Source organism: Geotrypetes seraphini, chromosome 3 (assembly GCF_902459505.1).
Source record: "Geotrypetes seraphini chromosome 3, aGeoSer1.1, whole genome shotgun sequence".
NCBI lineage: Eukaryota > Metazoa > Chordata > Amphibia > Gymnophiona > Dermophiidae > Geotrypetes > Geotrypetes seraphini.
The window spans coordinates 291,423,507-291,443,822 of record NC_047086.1 but is presented as its reverse complement, the minus strand read 5'-3'; the positions used below and the strand labels follow the sequence as shown (position 1 = coordinate 291,443,822).

Below are 20,316 nucleotides of genomic sequence, written 5' to 3'. Positions count from 1 at the left end.
AAGCGTCAAAGAGCTGGGAGGACTTTCTGTGTGGTTTAGTCTGGTCCAGTTGTATTCCAGAGCATGCTTGCAGTCCAGGTTCTGAACTGCTGCTTTTCCAGGAGGCATAACAATGAGCTGGTTGAGGTGGAATTCTGTTTGAGGAAGGAATTTTGGATGTGTTTGAAGGACTATTCTATCGTGATAGAATTTTGTATAGGGAGGATGTGATATAAAGGCTTGAAGTTCATTCACACGGCATGCAGACATGAGGGCTACGGGGAACACTATTTTCCAAGTGAGAAGTTTGAGAGATCAAGATGGAAGCAGCTCAAAGGGAGATTTTATAAGAGCAGAGAGAACCTTGTTAGGATCCTGGGCAAATAGAGGAGCCTTGATAGGTGATTTTTTTGTGGAAGAGGCCTTTCATGAAATGGGCTACTAAGGGATGTACAGAAAGAGGCTTCCATCGATGTGGGAGTGAAATGCACTGATAGCACTGAGATGAACTCTAACCAAATTGTTTTTTAAACCAGAATTAAGAGAAGTAGAGAAGATAGTCAAGAATGGATGGAAATGGACATATGGGTAAACTTTTTTTGCCCACAGAAACACCCTGTTTCAAAATTATCCCAGGAGTTACACCTGTATAAAGAAGGCACAGAGAATATTTTCAACTTCATTTTTGTGCATGACCTCAGATTATTCATGTTTGAGGAATGAGTATAGCCAGACCTTAATTTTTGAGTGGGCTTGGGGGTGGACTGGGTGGGCATGAACCAGAGATTTTCACTTTGCCCACTATTCCTCCCCCCCCCACTACTCCCCTCCCTCAAAGCAGTAAAAATGAATACCTTGGCTGGTGGGGATTCCTGGGCTCCACCAGCTGAGGAGTCCCCCCCTTTGCCTTCTCCTTCTCCTGATCCCTCTCTTTCACCTCCCTTCTTCTCTCATACTTGTATCTTCCATCTCACCCAACTACCCCTTCCTTACTCCTTTCTCTTTCAAGCCAGCTTCCCTTCCAAACCTATCCAGAACAGCGCCTTCCATGGGATTTGAGAAGTAGCGCTGTCTTAATCTCCAGGTGGTATTCGAGGCTTTGCCAGTTTATTTATGTTTATTAAAATCTTTCTATATCGCCTATAAAGCCAAAAAGTATCAAAGCAATTTATATCACAACTTAATCATATTTAAGAAAGGTGACTCCATAGGAAAGGAAAGAAATTAACATTTCTAAAACATATCCACTAAAACTGTTACATGAAATAAATAAATCCAAATCAACACGAATCAGTACAAATTAATACAAATTAATGCAGATTACGGTCCCCATTCCATTATAAATTCGAGAGAGCCATTTGAAAAAAATGTGCTTTTAGATGTCTCTTAAAATTTTGAAATGATTCTTCCTTCCTTAACTCTACTGGTAAACGTTCCACAATATTGGAACTAAGTAAAAAAATGTGCCATTTCTGGTTGAGGCAAGGTGAGCCTTTGAGATATGGGGAACAGCTACTCTATTGTCATTTAAAGATCTCAAGGAGCGACTAGGTGTGTAAAATAACACTAGATTAGAAAGATATAATGGTTGTAATTCAAATAATGCCCTATGTACCAGCATCAAGATTTTAAATTTAATTCTAAATTCCATTGGTAACCAATGGAATTTCAAATATAATGGAGTTACATGATCATAGATGTGTGCGTGACCTAACAGCCGAATTGCCGCATTTTGTACTGTTTGTATACGTCTCAGTTGCCCAACTGTTATTCCCGAATGTACCAAGTTGCCATAATCCAATTTAGATAGAACAAAAGCATGGATTAAAGTATGTAATGATTTCTCATCCAGGAAATCTTGAATAGCTCTAAATTGTCTTAATGCCCCAAATCCTTTCACAACTGTAGATGAAACCTGCTTCTCAAAGTTCAAATGAGTCAATTATAATTCCCAAATACTTAAAACTATCTACTATCTCTATATGCTGATGGTGTAGTGAAAGATCTAGTTGTGGTGTTACCTTGTCACTGGAAATACAACATGCTACAGTTTTTGACATATTTAATACTAGTCCATGTTCCCCCAACCATTCCTCTATCCCAGGGGTAGGGAATTCCGGTCCTCAAGAGCCAGAGCCAGGTCAGGTTTTCAGGATATCCACAATAGATATGCATGAGATAGATTTGCATCTCAAGGAGGCAGTGCATGCAAATCCATCTCATACATATTCACTATGGATATCCTGAAAACCTGACCTGGCTCCGGCTCTCAAGGACCAGAATTGCCTACCCCTGCTTATCCCTATGCAAACCATCCAAAAGAGAGCTCAGATCCAGTGTTGAAGGGAATAAATCATAGACCAACAATATATATCATCTGCATAGATATATGTACTGATTCCTAATTCCTGAATTTGTCTTGCAAGAGGACTCAAAAATATATTAAATAGAATAGAGTCAAACCCGTGAAGAGAGGAGCTACCGAGCATAGTGCTTCCACTATTCTATAGGAGAACTGGCAGGTTGGGCTGTCCGTGGACAGGAAGTAAAAATCTAAGCAGAACATCCATGGGGTAGGAACCAGAACAACAACAAAAAAAATCCCTGAGTTTGGGGTGGGAAAGGGATGGTGAGCAATAGTTTTGGTGTGGCATTTGCCACCCTGTAGCGACTCATGCTCAGACTAAGGATACAGATGGATGACATATCCTTTGACTGCCATTATTCTTGACATGGTTGGGTGGTTACATGTATGTTATTTACTCTCTGCCTAATATTCAGCCCACCCAAAAATTAAGATCTGGCTATGTTACTAGTTGGATGTCCAAGTGAGCAGCTAATCTGGGGCTATTTGAGGCAACTATGTCGCCTTTTAAAAAAACAGTTTCACAAAACCTGTGCAATTGATACTAAATGCCCTCATATAAATTTACAGCTGTTCATGAACTGGTATAAAACGTGCACACATGCATGTGTATATTTTATAAACTACGCAGTTCTTCACACACTCCACCTATACTCATTCTTCAAACATGAATACACTGAGGTCATGCACAAAAATAAAGGTGAAAATATTCTCTGTATCTTCTTTGTACAGGTGTAACCCCTGGGGTAATTTTGGAGCAGGGTGTTTCTGTGGGCAAAAAAGGGTTTTGAAACATTAGCCCTAAAATGTATACAAGAAGTTAAATTTAGTGCCAATTAAAAACACTGGGCGCAATATTTAAAAACTGTTTCTTCTGCTATCCAGATAAGTTGCACTGACCACTGCCATCCTTGGATGTTCTGCAGCATTATCTGCCTACTTTTTTTTCTTTATTTATTGAATTTTCAAATTACAAACAAGAAAACTTTAGTTGAGTACAGATTCAGAAAATAAAGTTCACTTAGAGCTCCTTTTACTAAGGTGCGCTAGCGTTTATAGCGCACGCACAAAATTACCGCGCGCTACGCTTCTAGAATAACGCCAGCTCAATGCTAGTGTTAAGGTCTAGTGCGGGTGACAATTTAGCGCGCGCTATTCCGCACGTTAAGGCCCTAACGCACCTTAGTAAAAGGAGCCTTTAATGTGAAATCAATCAAAAATATTAAGAAAATTACACTCATTATTTAGTCCACTAATTAAGAGATCCAGGAATTAGAAAAAGCATCTGCCTAATTTTGTGTAAAATATTATCAAGAGCCTGATGCAGTTGTCCAGGTTTTCTTGCCACATCTGAGTAAGTGGAGCCAACATTGCAGCCATTGTGCCTAAAAGAGCATTATCTAAAGCCCTTTCCCTTATAAATTAATCTATAAGATTTTCACAGTACTTCTGAGGATGCCAGGCTACTGTATGCAAAACTTACCTTTACAATAGACTCAGAGCAAATGGTGAGTACCTGATGTAAAGCACTGTTGTACACTAGCACATTTATGGCTTTTTCGTGCGTGTGTGGAGCTTGTCTTGTATCTTGTACCATTCGTGTTAGAGGCCAGAGATCCAAGACACACGATCCTTTGCAGATAAATGAGAAATAGAGAAAGAGTGAGAAAAATACTGGGTTTAAAAATAGATGATGCTGTGTATGGCTGTAATAATATATCTAGGGTTACCAGACGTCCGGATTCACCTGGACATGTACTCTTTGTTCTGGTTTTGAAAAGCTTCCAGCTCGGGATGTCGTCGGGCAGGAGGGCATCCATGAATGCCTTCCTGCCCGACAAGAGCAGGCAGCAGGGGGAGGAGGGGCTGAGGCGGGATTGGGGTGTAACGGGGAGGGGATGGGCAGAACTGGGTGGGCCTGGGGTGGGTCTAGGGGGGATCTGGATTTTACTAAAGTAAAATCTGGTAACCCTAGCTACACAGAAACTAGGTCAAAGCTTGCAGAAACTGACTTACCTGTAATGAGTCGAAGATGCTTGCTGTCAAATATCATTGAGCGAATTGACCTGTCCCCAGGACCCTCCCCTGTATCAAGGAATACCTGCAGTAGAGTAAGGGTCTGTATATCCCACACTTTGAATCCCTGAAAAAATGAAAGGCTATACAGTTAATTAACATTGCTGTGATAGAAACCTTTATTTTACTATATTTTAAGGGGCTGATAAACAGGAGGAGTAATCCAGGTAAGAGCGGCTCTTACTAGCATAACTCCCACTCAGAGGGAGTTATGCTAGTAAAACTGGATTTTCAGCAGTATCTAACCAGATAAATTAGGGTTACCATATGGCTCCAGAAAAAGGAGGACAGATTGAGGCATCCGGGTTTTATGTCCATTGAAAGGAATGGATGTAAAACCCGGATGTCTCAATCTGTCCTCTTTTTCTGGAGCCATATGGGAACCCTACAGATACAGTGAAAATCTGAACACAGCTTCAGAACCATGGCGAAGGTGGGTGGCGCCCCCTCCCCCGCCCTCTTCTCCACCTCCTGCTCCTTCCTGACCCCACCTGCCGCACGCACCCCCTTTCCCTTCCCCTGTACCTCTTTAATTTTCCCAGCACGAGCAGCATCACAAACTTGCTGCCTGTGTCATGTCAGCTCTCCCTCTGACGTCATTTCCTAGGATCTTATAGTAAAAGCTTCCTTAAAATTACAAAAACTAGAGGACAAATGATGAAGTTACGGGGAAATACTTTTAAAAACAATAGGAGGAAATATTTTTTCACTCGGAGAATAGTTAAGCTCTGGAACGTGTTGCCAGAGGTTGTGGTAAGAGCAGATTTTAAAGAAAAGTTTGGACAATTTCCTGGAGGAAAAGTCCATAGTCTGTTATTGAGACAGATCTGGGAGAAGCCACTGCTTGCCCTGGATCAGCAGCATGGGATGTTGCCACTATTTGGGTGTTTGCCAAGTGCTAGTGACCTGGATTGCCATTGTGAGGAGGGGTTACTAGATTAGATGGTCCACTGGTATGACCCAGTAAGGCTATTCTTATGTTCTCCACCGATCCTCTTTGCTACCTATTAGGATGTTTTAATGCATATTGTGTTAATTTAAATAGCATGTATATAATTATTTGAATATTTTACTGTTGTAATTGTTTATTGCCTAAGTCTGGGTTATGCTTGCTATATGTTGGCATGGGTAAATTTCTTCCAAAAGGTAGTAAATAAATTTTAATCAACGAATAAATCAAAACAAGATCCTGAGGGGGCAGGGAGTTGTAGCGTTGTCATCCCTTAGGATATGATCCAAATAGTCCGGGGATTTTAAATAACAGTCCACTTGAGGGGCAATACTTTAAAAATAGAACAAAACACAAAAGACCCCCCCCCCTCTCATCAATACTGGCAAGTTTCTCAAATAATATCATCATATAACATTTAAAGGCTTTTAAATATTTAAATGTGCTCATAAGCTCTTCAGCAAGGCGCCACAGCAGCGGTACAACGTCGCTGGAAAAGTTCTTGAATTTTAATCATAACACATTGCATGGAGCAAGGATTCTCGCTTCTACTGGAGTGGCAAATGTTATGGCTCTACAAAAGCTGTTTAAAAGTAGACCACTTATCTGAAAAGGTCAGTTCAACACAGATCCTTTAGTTAATTGCCTTAACATTCACAATGGTCAAAAGAAAGCAATCCTCCATCCTGAACTTCAAGAGGAGTTTTGCTGCAATGCTTCCCAGGTTAACAATGATGGCTATAAGCACAGGAAACTATAAGAGAGACTTCTGAGCAAAAGGTTCTTATTCCTGCCCAGAGACAGCTTTATGGCATTCATGCAGCAGAGAAACAATAATGGTTCCCCCAAGCCCCTGATCCTCCAATCCTCCTTCCAACCCCCACAATGCCCTCTCCCCCTGTCCACATTATACCCTCTCCCCTCCTGCTAGGCCCCCTACCCCCAAGATCTGGTAGGTCCCCCAGGCCTAGCTGTCACAGTCTACTGGATGGTCCAGTGGGGGTCTCTGGGAGCAGGAGCTCTGACCCTTCATGGCGGCCTTCCAAATGGCTTTATACCTGTCCTAAATTCACCCACTTATTTTAAGCGGGCCCTGGCTGAATATCGCTGGAGCCCACATAAGTTCTAGCATCTCCCCAGCACCACTATCTGGCCTGTCCATGAATGTCCCACGTTTTTGCAGGGCTGGTCACAGCTGATATACAGCAGCACTACTAGGCTTAGTAAATATTGGCTGTTGGTCATTGATAGGCGATTTAAGTTGCCCAGAGCCTCTCTAGCCTGCTTAAATCGCTCTGAATATTGACCCCCTAAAGTTTTAGAACATTTTAAGAACATATGAATAGCCTTACTAGGTCAGACCAATGGTCCATCAAGCCCGTCATTACGGTGGTCCATCTAGTCCGTCATCACGGTGGCAAATCCAAGTCACTAATACCTGGCAACACCCAAAAAAGTAGCAACATTCCAAGCCACCGATCCAGGGCAAGCAGTGGCTTTCCCCCATGTCTGTCTCAATAGCAGACTACAGACTTTTCCTCCAGGAAATTGTCCAAACCTTTCTTAAAACCAGCTACGTTAACCGCTCTTACCACAACCTCTGGCAATGCATTCCAGAGTTTAACTATTCTCTGAGTGAAAAAATATTTTCTCCTATTGGTTTTAAAAGTATTTCCCTGTAACTTCATCGAGTGTCCCCTAGTCTTCGTTCTAGAACATTTGTCAAAGAGCTTTTACCCTTGCTGTGGAGAGGCTAATAATATGCTGATCTTTTTCATTAATGGTAATTTCAGTGATAGCATATAAATGTCCAACAAGCTTTCCCACTGGCTTAGAGAAAATGTTTGGATGCCACAGTCGAATAATTTTATCAAATCCTGAAAGAAACAGAACAAAAAGAAAGGACAATTACTAGTTAAGAACAACCAATAACCAAGAGGCCCTTTTACTAAACGGGATGCACAAACAGAATTAGCACACATTAAATGCTAAGAGGTCCAAAAGCTATAAAATGGGCTTTTTATCTTATCCTACCCCTTCTTTTACGAACGCTTAGCATGGGTTTTGCTTAGCATGGGTTTTAGCACCGGCAGCGGCAGTAACTGCTGCCGGCGCTAAAACCCGCGCAATGCATTAGCAAAAGAGGGGGTTAGTGTGCCCCTAAATAAATTCATCTATCAAATTATACCAAAATTAAAACACTGCTTCAGCTTTGATAAACATTTCCTTTAGAGGGCAAAATGCCTAGCACTTAGCAACCCGATAAGACTTTTCATGATATGTGATTTTGACACTTAACAGAAGAAGGAATCTTAACGTCTGAAAATAAGCTATGGGGTCGATATTCAGCTGGTAGTGGTCAACATCTTGAAACACTGTTTGCTGCCACAGAAATTATGCCCAGATATTCAATGCAAGCCTAAGGGCTCCTTTTAAGAAGGCATGTTAGGGCCTTAACGCGCGGAATGGTGCATGCTAAAATGCCACACGCACTAGCCACTACCGCCTCCTCTTGAGCAGGTGGTAGTTTTTTGGCTAGCGCACACTTCCAGGTTTTGGCATCGCTAGGTACCTCTAGGTGCCATGGACCCAGGTGCTGGAGCCAGAGGGTGCCTAATCTAATATAATAAAACCCTAAGCGTGCATGCGCACTCTTACCTGCGTGTTCCATTTTCCATGAACCTATAGGTCCCCGCTGGCAAGAGTGCGCATGCGCGCTTTTACTCCCTCCCTCGACTCACTATAAGGAAGCAGTTCATCGTCTTCGGCCCCCCCCTCCCCGCCGCCCGAACCCCCGTTGAGCCTCCCATCTAACCCGAAACAACAAAAAAACTTCCGGAACCAGCAAGGTCTCCAGCACTTTAAAGACGCTGTTTCGCGACCTCCTAATGCTGATTTCCTCTGCCGCATCTCTGATGACATCATCAAAGACAGAGACGCGGCAGAGGAAATCGGCATTAGAAGGTCGCGAAGCAGCGTCTTTAAAGTGCTGGGGACGCTTCTGGTTCCGGAAGGTTTGTAGGTCGTCTCGCAGTGGGAGGGGTGAATGGGAGGGTCAATGGGGTCGGCTGCACGGTGGTGGTGGGGGGGGGAGATGGAAACAGGCTGATCACCAATTCTACTGCACAGGGGGGATGAGAGGGAGGGAAGTAAAAATGCCAGGTTCTACTGTACAGGAGGGATGGGGAGGGCAGAAATTTAAAAATGCTGCTCATTGGATCTACTACACAGGGGGATGTAAGGGTGGCAGGCAGGCTGGCTTCAGGGGTGGGGTTGGGTCAAAGTCTGGAAGGCAGTGAAGGGGACATAGGAAGGAGGCACTGGGGGGCACTAAGGACATATGAAGGGGCACTGAGGGCACTAAGGACACAGGACAGAGGCACTGGGGACACTAAGGACACGGGAAGGAGGCACTGGGGGCACTAAGGACACGGGAAGGAGGCACTGGGGCCACTAAGGACATGGGAAGGAGGCACTAGGGGTACTATGGACACAGGACGGAGGCACTGGGGGCACTTAGGACATGGGAAGGAGGCACTGGGGGCACTAAGGATGTAGGAAGGGGTACTAAGGACATGGGAAGGAAGCACTGGGGTACTAAGGACATAGGATAGGGCACTAAGGACATAGGAAGGAAGCACTGAGGGCACTAAGGACATAGGATGGGACACTATGGACATAGGAAGGGGGCCACTGAGAGACAGGCAGGCATGGTGCAATAGAGAAATACAGGAGCCAGAGAGACAGAAAGATAGATAGACAGACAGGGAGCCAGGGAGAGACATAGACAGAAAGAATGACAGACAGACAGCGTCCAAGGAGAAAGAGACAAAGAAAAAAAAAACCCAAAATAGACATCTACTCTAGTTTATGTAACGGGCTAAAACACTAGTTATATATATTTTAAAAAATGAATTTTTAATGATGTGACCAATTATCACACCACTTAAAATACTTAAGTTAGGTGCGATCTAGGCGACATTTTGAAGAATCTGGCTCTAAGTGTTCCCTTTGAAACATTTTGCAGGTATTGTTCGCTAATGGCAACATTAGAGCACAATCTGCACAAAAAATAAAGGAAACAATTTTTTTTAAGTATCACGTTGAATATGAGCTTAGGGTGTGGGAAACCTCTGTGTTTAAAAAAAGGGCTTATATATTTCAGTTATTATTTTTGGGTTTTTTTACTTGATGTATGAATTGTAATATGTTATTGTTGTTTGTAATATTTTGTTTGTATTTTATTATTATGAGTGGTCAATTGTCCCCACCCACCCCTTACTTAATAGGCAGATTATACGTGAAATAAAATGAATAAATAAATAAAAACCTTTGGTGCAAATTCAACAAGTATGGCAGTAGATTTTTGGGGATTGCTCGACAAGTTACTTGACTGATATAAGATAAATACTCTATCATGTTTACTGAATTTACTCTGAGAAAATTTTAATGTCCTTTTTGAAGAAAGTTTTGTTGATGAGCATATCATTTTTGGGCTCCTTATAAGAATTATTTGAGATCTATAAACCGAGATTAGAGATGTAAATGGAATGAAATTAAGTTTGGAGGGTAGAATGTCGACTATGCAAGCTAGGATCAGAGCATCAATGATATCTGTGGCTGGCACAGAACCATGAAATGCCTTGCCTGGTATCCTACGGTTCTGTATGGGGAGGATGAATTTTAAGAAAATGCTGAAAACTCAATTATTTGCCAATGCCTTCTTATGTTAAGGTATATTTCAGCTGATAATCACTTTTTAGAATTTTTTCTGACACCAATGTATGATTTAAAGCTTGCTTGTATTTTTGAATTGATTGAATTTGCGCTCTATCCCTGTTTATAACAGGGGGACGATTAATGATGTTGTTTAGACCAGTGATTCCCAACCCTGTCCTGGAGGAACACCAGGCCAATCGGGTTTTCAGGCTAGCCCTAATGAATATGCATGAGAGAGATTTGCATATGATGGAAGTGATAGGCATGCAAATTTGCTTCATACATATTCATTAGGGCTAGCCTGAAAACCCAATTGGCCTGGTGTTCCTCCAGGACAGGGTTGGGAACCACTGGTTTAGACATGTCTATGTTATATGTGATAATCGTAGGGAAACAAGATTTTATGTATGTGATATAGAAACAACCTAATAACCTCCAGTTTAAACGCTGTACCAAATGCTCAGAATTTAACCACTTTAGGGCAAATTCTATAAGAAGCGCCCAAACGTTAGGCGCCTACTTAGGCACTGTTCAGTGCGATTCAAGCACAATTGGGTGCTGTTTAGTAAATCACGCTGAGCGGAGTCTATTTTGGAGGCGCCCAAGAAATAGGCCAGCTCTAGGCACAACTAAAAGTTAGGCTCCTAGCTGAGCGCATAAGCACGCCTAAGAGCAGTGATTCTGCAACAAGGCGCCTAACATGTAGCCACACCCACGCCTAACGTGCATAGCGCCTATTTTTTTGAACGCCGCCTAAATTTTTAGAGGCGCCTCGTTACAGAATCGCGCTTTCTTGATAGGCGCCTAGGTTTCAATCAGTGCGGATTAAAAAGCTTAATTGAGCTTGTTCTTCAATTTAGATAGGCGCCTATCTAGTTGGGCGCCTCTGAAATACCGTATTTTCACTCATATGCCGCGCACCCATGTAAAACACGCACACGGGTATAGCGCGTGGGGAACTGTAATTTATGTAAATAAATTTTTATATACGGCGCACACCTGTATATCGCGCATGCCGCCCCGACTCTCCCATCGCTGCCCGACTCTCCTTTCGCCCGCCCCGACTCTCCTCTGCCCCTTGAAGTCCTGTCCCCACCCTGAAAGCCTGATGCCCCCCCCCCGACATCCGATTCCCCCCCCCCCCGCAGGACCGCTCGCACCCGCTCCCCGAAGGACCGCTCGCGCTGGAACACGCACCTGCACCCCGAAGGACCGCTCGCACCCCCCCAGCCTCCCCACCCCCCCAATCATGTAGAAGTTTCCTACCGTCGTCCTGCTGCTTCCTCTGCAGGCGGTCCTGCCCCTTCTCTTAGCCCTGCTTCTACGCTGCCTCTTCCAGCGGTCCCGTCCTTTCTCTGACGTTAGAGAAAGGGCGGGACCGCCAGAAGAGGAAGCAGCATAGACGCAGGGCTAAGAGAAGGGGCAGGACCACCGGCAGAGGAAGCAGCAGGACGACGGTAGGAAACTTCTACATGATGGGGGGGGTGGGGAGGCTGTGGGGGTGCGAACGGTCCTTCGGGGTGGGGGTGCAGGTGCGTGTTCCAGCGCGAGCGGTCCTTCGGGGTGCAGATGTGAGCAGTCCTGCGGGGGGGGGGAATCGGATGTTGGGGGGGGAACTATGTAAAAAAAAAAGGGGATAACGCGCTCACGCCTATAACGCACATGGCTATACACGGTTTGTAAAATCGTGTATAACGCACGCGTTATATGCGTGAAAATACGGTAGGTGCCTAACTTTAGGTTACAGAATTTGGGCCTTTATGCCTATGATAGAATGTTGGAGAGAAGCTAATGAGTTATTTAAGCTCCCCTTCATAGCTCCAGAGCAGTGATTGCCCTGCAGCTTCTGAGGCAACTTCCCCAGCAAGTGCATACTTACTGAATTGAATTGAAATGAGTGCATAAGACACAAAGTGGTTAAATTCTGAGCATTTGCTACAGCGTTTAAACTGGAGGTTATTAGTTTTTTTTTATTGTATTTTTTTCTACAGTTCCTCTTTATTCCTTGTTTTGTGATATGGAAACCGCATAGTTGTATGCGGTATATACATTTTTAAATTAATAAATATATAAGCCGCGGTAGAGGTTTCTACAGAGGCCCAGAGCGCTAAATGCTCCGATGCTGCTCCAACGCTGATAGGAATTCTATGAATGTCTGAGCAGCATTGGAACATTTAGAGCTCTGGGCCATGGTAGAAACCTCTACCATGGCTTAGTAAAACCCAGCGTTTATTTGCATTGCTTGTAAGCACATATATGTCATATGGCAACAATTATTTATTCAGCATAAAACAGACTTACTACTACTACTTATAATTTCTATAGTGCTGCTAGACATATGCAGCGCTGTACATTAAAGCATTCAAGAGGAAGTCCCTGCTCTGTAGAGCTTACAATCTAATCAAACGGACAAACAGGACAAGTAAGGGGTTAAGAGACTTGAAGTGAGCATTGCATTGGAGAGCACCAGTGATTAAAACAGTTGTAAATATGGCTGTAGAAATGACTTGGATATAATTTATGATGGTCTCTCCTTATTATAAAAATATTTTTTTCATGTTACAACCAGAACTCTCAAGCAACCAGTAAAATAAATCTAAGAAATTCTGTAATACTTTAAATAAAAATGAAAATAAAATCAATTTACCTTACCATTGGCTAAATCTAATCTAATCTTTGATTTTATATACCAATTCATCCCTACAAGAGGGCTCGACTTAAGTTAACAAAATTTAAGGGCTCCTTTTACGAAGCTGCGCTAGCGGTTTAATGTGCGTTTTAGCGTGCGCTAAACCGCCGGCCGTGCTAGCCGCTACCGCCTCTTGAGCAGGCTGTAGTTTTGCTGCCAGCACGGGGGTTAGCGCGTGATGAAAAGTCACACGCATTAAACCCGCTAGCGCAGCTTTGTAAAAGGAGCCCTAAGTGTAAACTTGGCACACCACACCTGAGTATGCCCACACTTTGCCTACCACATGTCCGGTAGTTTGTCTGGAACAGTTTATGGAATGGTATCGCATAGGGTACATGAGAACATAAGAATTGCCACTGCTGGGTCAGACCAGTGGTCCATTGTGCCCAGCAGTCCGCTCACGTGGGTATAGTATTAGTTATACCCAACCCTTCCGCAAACATCTGAAAACTTGGCTTTTCTCTAAAATCTAACTCTCCCTCCTCTCTGACTTTCTAGCTCTCTTACATTCTTCTTCCCCCCGATCTTCATCTAACCCTTTCCCTGGAGTTCCTTTCTCATTACAATCCCTGTAAACCGTGCCGCGCTCCACGACCATGGAGATGGCGCGGTATAAAAACCTAAGGTTTAGTTTAGTTTAGTTAGGCCTATTTTTAATAGTAACTCTCAAGAAACTACACTTATCCAGCATCTACATCTAAGCAGAGACTTAGAGGGGACATGATAGAGACTTACAAGATCTTGAAGGGCACAGAGAAAGTGGAGAGGGACAGATTCTTCAAACTTTCGAAAACTTCAAGAACGAGAGGCCATTCGGAAAAATTAGGAGGGGACAGATTCAGAACCAATGCTAGGAAGTTCTTCTTCACCCAACGGGTGGTAGACACCTGGAATGCGCTTCCTGAGGGCGTGATAAGACAAGGTACGGTATTGGAGTTCAAGAAGGGTTTGGACAATTTTCTGAAGGAAAAGGGGATAGAAGGGTATAGATAGAGGGTTACTATACAGGTCCTGGACCTGGTGGGCCCCCGCGTGAGTGGACTGCTGGGCAGGATGGACCTCTGGTCTGACCCAGCAGAGACACTTCTTATGTTCTTACCAATCCCCATGAGTGCCGTTTAACTGAGAATCTACTGTACTGTATATTACAGGGCTGATGTCTAAGTATTTATTGTATATTTTTGTCTTTTTAAATGAGATTTCAGTTTGGTTTATTGTATAAAATATGCATGTATAATGGAACTCTGCATCAACTGCACCTCAACCAACCTATGTTCAGATCACATAATACTGGACACAAATGCTTATAGAAGCACTTTTCTGCCTGTGAAACAGGCTTTACATACATACATACATAAAAAGACTTATACAATTACTAGCACATAGTACACAGGCCTCTTTATATACGGTATGCACCTAGCTTTCTTTTTTCAGGACGAATAATGTACTTACCACCAGTAGCGATAATATTTGCTTTTATACAGTAAGCAAATGCGTTAACTCCTCTTGGAACAGAAAGTTCCCTGACTGGTCTGTTTAAAAAAGAAACATTCCATTAGTGTTGAAAATACCACCGTCACACAAAAATCTTTATCACGCTACAGGGCTTCAAAGAAGATCTGGACAGGTACCTGGAGGACAAAGGGATTGAGGGGTACAGATAAGAGTAGAGGTAAGGTTATAGGGATAGGATTAGAGGTAATTTGTAAAATTGGTCAGAGACCACTGTTCAGGCAGTGGGCCTGATGGGCCGCCGTGGGAGCGGACCGCTGGGCGAGATAGACCTCTGGTCTGACTCAGCGAAGGCAACTTCTTATGTTCTTATCTATAATACAGAACTGTAAGGGCCTGATTCTATAAACGACATCTAACCGTGCTTAACTTTTAGGTGCCAGTCGATGTGGTTGTCAATCAAGTGTTAGATATCCTTTAAAGCCGTGTTCTTCAACCGCTGGTCCATTGACCGGTGTCGGTTCACAGAAATTTCTTGCCGGTCCACAGGCCCGGCATGTGTTCTTCAACCACCGGTCCATGGTGCGATCAATGCGGTGTTATCTTTGGGCTGGCTCCCTCTTCCTCACTGCTGCAGTGCACAAAGCTGCGGGCAGCGGCTCCTACGCACATCCTGCGCTTGAACCGGAAGCCTTGTCTCTGACGTCATGTCAGAGGGAAGGCTTCCAGATGAGGCACAGGATGTGTGAGGAGCCGCTGCCCGTAGCTTTGTGCACTGCAGCAGTGAGGAAGAGGGAGCCGGCCCAAACATAACACCGAGGGTGGCATAAAACGGCCAGGCAGGGGCAGGCCAGAAGGTAAAGCACAGCATGGAGGGAGGGAGACAAGAAAAGTAGGGGGAATGATTTTATTTTTAAATTTAGTGACTGAATTGTGTCAATTTTGAGAATTTACATCTGCTGTCTGGTATTTTGCACTGTTCAGGAAGAAATGCTTTTGTTTCTTTTTCTCTGGGGTTGTACTGCATGCAGAGTCTTGCATCTTAGGGTTTGGTTTGTATATATTAGTACTTTTAGTTTTTGGTCTCGTATTTGCAAAGGGGTTATCTGTGTTCTGGTAGGAATGAATGTTAAGAAGCATACAATGTGCTTTGTGTAGTTTAGTTTTGTGGTTAACCATTATGTGTTGTTAATAAGATTATATTGTGTGTATATATAAAAAATGAATGGAAAAAATAGTGTTACAATTAGTACTATTATGGGGCAGGGTCTGGGGTGGAGATGGGGGGGGGGGGGTCTGGCCCACGACTTAGCCCAGTGTTCTTCAACTGCCGGTCCGCAAACTGGTGCCGGTCCACAAAATAATTCTTTTATTTCTGCTGGTCCAAAGGTGTATAAAGGTTGAAGAACATTGCTTTAAAGCAGGGGTGTCAAAGTCCCTCCTCGAGGGCCGTAATCCAGTCGGGTTTTCAGGATTTCCCCAATGAATATGCATTGAAAGCAGTGCATGCACATAGATCTCATGCATATTCATTGGGGAAATCCTGAAAACCCGACTGGATTCCGGCCCTCGAGGACCGACTTTGACACCTGTGCTTTAAAGAATCAGGCCTAATGGCACTTAGGCACCTAGGTGGTTAGAGCTATAGCCTCAGCACCCTGAGGTTGTGAATTCAAATCCTGTGCTGCTTCTTGTGACCCTGGGCAAGTCACTCAATCCTCCATTGCCCCAGGTATGTTAGATAGACTGTGAGCCCACCGGGACAGAGAGGGAAAATGGTTGAGTACCTGATTGTGTAAACCACTTAGATAACCTTGATAGATGGTATATAAAAATTACCTAAAATAAAAAAAATTGTTGAGGTAAGCACCGGTATATTTATTTAATTAGTCAAGTTTCAAGTTTCAAGTTTATTAACTTTTTAATATACCGACCATCACCAAGTATCTGGCCGGTTCACAATACAATTTATACAAAGGAAAACAAAGATAAAATTTAAAATATAAAATGTGGTGGGTGAACATTAAAGACATAATTTGACTAACATGAAGGTGAGGATATGAGGGGAAGGGGGGGGGAAAGTTACATATTCTGAAGAAGAGAGGGAAATAGTGAGGGTAGGGAAAAACATATTGGGTAGGATCGCTTTAATTAAAGCGGTTGGCTAAATAAGTTGAAACGAATCAGTTGAAAAAGAAAAATGATAGGGAAAAGGGTGGAATAGAGGAGAAAAAGGTAGGCAAAGTTTGAAAAAGTAGGGTAAGTAAAAGAGAGAATTTAGGAGAGAGAGAAAAAAAAAAAAAAAAAGAGAAAAATAAAAAGGTGGAACTAAGAACAGACAAAAGCATCTCGGAATAAAAATGTCTTCAAATTGGTCTTGAAATTATCTAGATGTTGTTCTTCTCTAAGTTGTTGTGGTAAAGCATTCCATAATGTTGGGGCGACAACTGTAAAGTTTGTTTTCCGGGTATAATAGAATTCTTTGATTGAAGGAATTTGTAGAAGTTTTTGGTCTGCTGATCTCAGAGTACGTGGAGAGTAATGGGGGATGAGTTTCTTATAAAGATATAAAGGCTGGTGTGCAAGATTTATTTTAAACGTAAGCAGAATGATTTTATAGGTTATGCGATGTGTAATAGGCAACCAGTGTGCCTCTTTCAGTAGTCGATTTTCTAGTCCGTCCTCCCGGAAGAGCCTAGAACGGGTTACAATATTACATACATAGTGAAAGGATAGCAACAAAGTTACAAATTTACACATAGCAAATATACAGAACAACCGATAAGGCAGTACCTAGAGACAAAAGTACGCGAGACAAAGACGCGCCGACAATGCCGTTCAGACAATCGCACGCAGTACGTCAGTGCACTGGATTTAAACAGTATTTTAAAGCACTCCGAGGGGGTGTGGAGGGGGGAACCCCCCCCCCACTTTACTTAGAACTGTTGGCATTCCCGTTTTGGGAGGGTGTTGGGGGAAACACCCCATTATAGCGGAAACAGCCTTTTCCCCTCTTTTTTAGGGGAAAATTACAGTTTCCTCTGTAATGGGAGCACCAACAGTTCTAAGAAAAGTGTGTGTGTGTGTATGGGAGGGGGGGGAGTTCCCTCCCCCTCAGAGCGCTTTAAAATACTGTTTAAATTCAGCGCGCTGACATCCTGCGTGCAATTGTCTGGGCGGCATTGTCGGCGCGTCTTTGTCTTGCACGCGATTGACCCGTTACCGATAAGGCAATATGAATTTAGTAGCCAGAGATGCAATACATTCGTTGCACAGGGCAAATACATTCAGTAAATTCATAGTGGAAGGATAGTAACAAAGTTACAAATTTACATAGAGCAGATATGCAGAACAATCTACCTGGCCTAATTTAACGGCACCTTGAAAATGTATATGTATTTGTACTCTTTTCGTTGTTTCTCCGTTGAATTATGGTTAACCCTTTCAGGACCATAAGGATCGTAGGCCAATTTTTGTGGTTTTGACGACATTTTTATGGTAAAAAGGGCTTGCAGATGCCAAAATATTGATTTTTTTTGTGAAATATCATTTTTTTTTTTTTTTTTAAATCACACTTCTGGCTTATGGACAGTGTGGCAAGTGAATCTTCTCGTCAATCTGGCAACGACGCTAATGAATGAATGTCGGAACCAGTTTGTTTACATAAAGGCAGTATCATATGGAATCCGTACATATCAAATTTAGAACTGTAGACTATCCCAATCAAAATTGATAGGATTTTAAAGTTATGGGACAAATATGTCCCTTGGTCCTGAAAGGGTTAAGAGAAAGGGGAGATGTAAGACGTGGCATCCGGTCCGAATCCCTGACGCAGCTTTAAACGAAATGCTGGCAGGCCATTGGCGGAGGACTGCCAGAGTATAGCACAATAAGGAAGGAGCACACCTTAAGAGGACTTGTTTAGGATAAATAAGAGATTTTTTTTGTAACAGTTGAACTTTAGGACTAATAAAAGATGTTGTGCATATCTAACTCATTTAACTAGAAATAGAACTTTTTTGGGTGAGCTTCTCAACTTAACATTAAAGTAGTTTTGAGTAACTGAAGTTAAAAAGGTGGTAGCAGGAGGCGGTATATAAAAATAGTTATTATTATTATTATACCGCTACTAGCAAAGAGGGTTATACAGGTCTGACTGTCCAAAAGCCTTATCAAGTCTTATCAAAGCATTCACTCAAGACCACACAGCCATCCTGCAAACTTCCCGAATTGAAGCAAAATGCAGGTTTATAATGGTGGCACTTAGTTAATGCATTCCAACTTGGCTAAGAGTTACATGTTGTGCTGCTGCGTAAGAAAAGGATGTATTGTAGAGTCTGAAACACACTTTGAAAGTGTGTTTCAAGTTTTCTTTATATTTGATATACCGTTTATCATACAGGTATCTAAACAGTTTACAATAATATGTAATAAAAGTTTTAAAAAAAGAATAAAAATTTGGCTAAACCAGTGGCGTACCTAGCATATGTTTAACCACAGAAATGGACTAAGTCCTCTTGAAAAAATCAAAGCAAACAAGCAGAATAGAGGACTAATGCAAATAAGAATTCTTGCTATTCTGTTATACGGCTCTCAGAGACCTGTATTGTTCAAAACACATCAGTGTTTGGAAACCACATGTACAGGTAAATGGTATCTTTCATTGAGCCGGTATTTTTATGTGCAAAAACTACAAATGTGCAACAAACTCTTATAAAATGCTGAGTGAAATAAATAACTTTAAAATGTATCAAAAATTCGCACTTAACTTATATGTAAGCTTGACTTGTAGTAAATCATTGTAGTTGTAATTGAATGGGCGTTTTCCCCCATCATGTGCCCTCCTTTTATTTATCCCCTCCTTCCATCATGTGCCCTCTTTCTCTAACCATTCCATCTAGTACCTTCTCCTCTCTCTGTCCACTTCCATCGTCTGCTCCCCTCTTTCTCTCCTCCCATTTCCTTCCTGCATTTGCTCTCTTATCTCTCCCATCCGCACTTCCATCCAGCATAGACTCCCCCTCTACCCTCCCCACTACCATCCAATGTCTGCCCTTTCTCTCTCCATCCACCCCTCTTCAATCAGCATCTTCCCCCTTTCTTTCCCTCCGATCCAATTCCATCCAGTATCCTTCCCCCTTATGTCTCTCTCCCCTTTCCCTGTACATCAATTCCATAAGCACCACCCTTCCATACCACCCTGCCCTTTTCTCTCCCTCCACCACTCTTCCATTCCAGCAGTCCTGCTCCTTTCCCACGATGACTGTAGCTGCCAGCTGCCGGTCCACCCCACTCTGACCTACTTGCTCTGGAGCAGAGTCGGAAGCTGCATGCTGGAAGGTCCTGCGATGACTCGTCTGCCGGTTTTGCTCCGGAAGAAGTAAATTACGTCGAAGGGGGTGAACCCGGCAGACACAGGGAGTTGTTGCCGGGTCCACCCCTTCTGACGTAACTTACTTCTTCAGGAGCAAAGCCAGCAGATGAGTCATCAGGGGACCTTCCTGCACCTCAGCGCAGCTGCTGACTCTGCTCCAGAGCAAGTAAGTCAGAGGGAGTCCACCAGCAGCCGCGCTGAGGTGCAGGTCCTGTTGCATAGTAGGGCAGGACAACCCGGACCTGGCCGGCTGTGCACCCCCCCTAAGGTGTGCACCTGGGGCGGACTGCCCCCCTTGCCCTCCCCCTTGGTACGCCACTAGTCTAAACTAAAAAAAACAGGGTAAACATTTACGCATGAACGTACATGATACATTAGGAAAGGATGGGAAGGAAAAGGTAATAAATACATCGAGATGAAAATGAAAATAAAAATAAAAGGGAAATGGGAGAGGGAAGTACAATTAGGCTGGGGAGGTTGATTCTAAAAAAAGCGTTTTGGTTGCCTTAAGAATTCAGTAAAAGATAATTGAATTTCAAAGGAAATAGTATTTGCAAGGTAAAGGCGTCTTTAAAGAGGAACATTTTAAGTTTGGATCTGAATTTATCTAAAGAGTTTTCTAGACGAAGATCAGTGGGGAGAGCATTCCACAGTGTGGGAGCTGTGACAGAGAAGATGGATTTGCGTGTGGTGTCGTAAAAGAGTTATTTTAT

General features: G+C 43.0%; 1 protein-coding gene across 10 annotated transcripts in view; it reads right to left on the bottom strand.

Moving 5' to 3' along the window:
• WDR64 (WD repeat domain 64) overlaps positions 1-20,316 on the bottom strand; it is a 249,732-nt gene that overhangs the window by 131,800 nt on the left and 97,616 nt on the right. For all 10 annotated transcript variants that reach the window (XR_004538666.1, XR_004538667.1, XM_033935909.1 and 7 more), the window contains 4 exons: positions 14,230-14,309; positions 7,107-7,246; positions 4,361-4,487; positions 3,828-3,976 (listed from right to left, as the gene is read on the bottom strand). Coding sequence is in view for 8 of the 10 variants with exons in the window: in XM_033935909.1 (XP_033791800.1) it covers positions 3,828-3,976; positions 4,361-4,487; positions 7,107-7,246; positions 14,230-14,309 (496 nt within the window). In the remaining 2 variants the exon portion in view is untranslated. The remainder of the gene's footprint in view (positions 1-3,827; positions 3,977-4,360; positions 4,488-7,106; positions 7,247-14,229; positions 14,310-20,316) is intronic.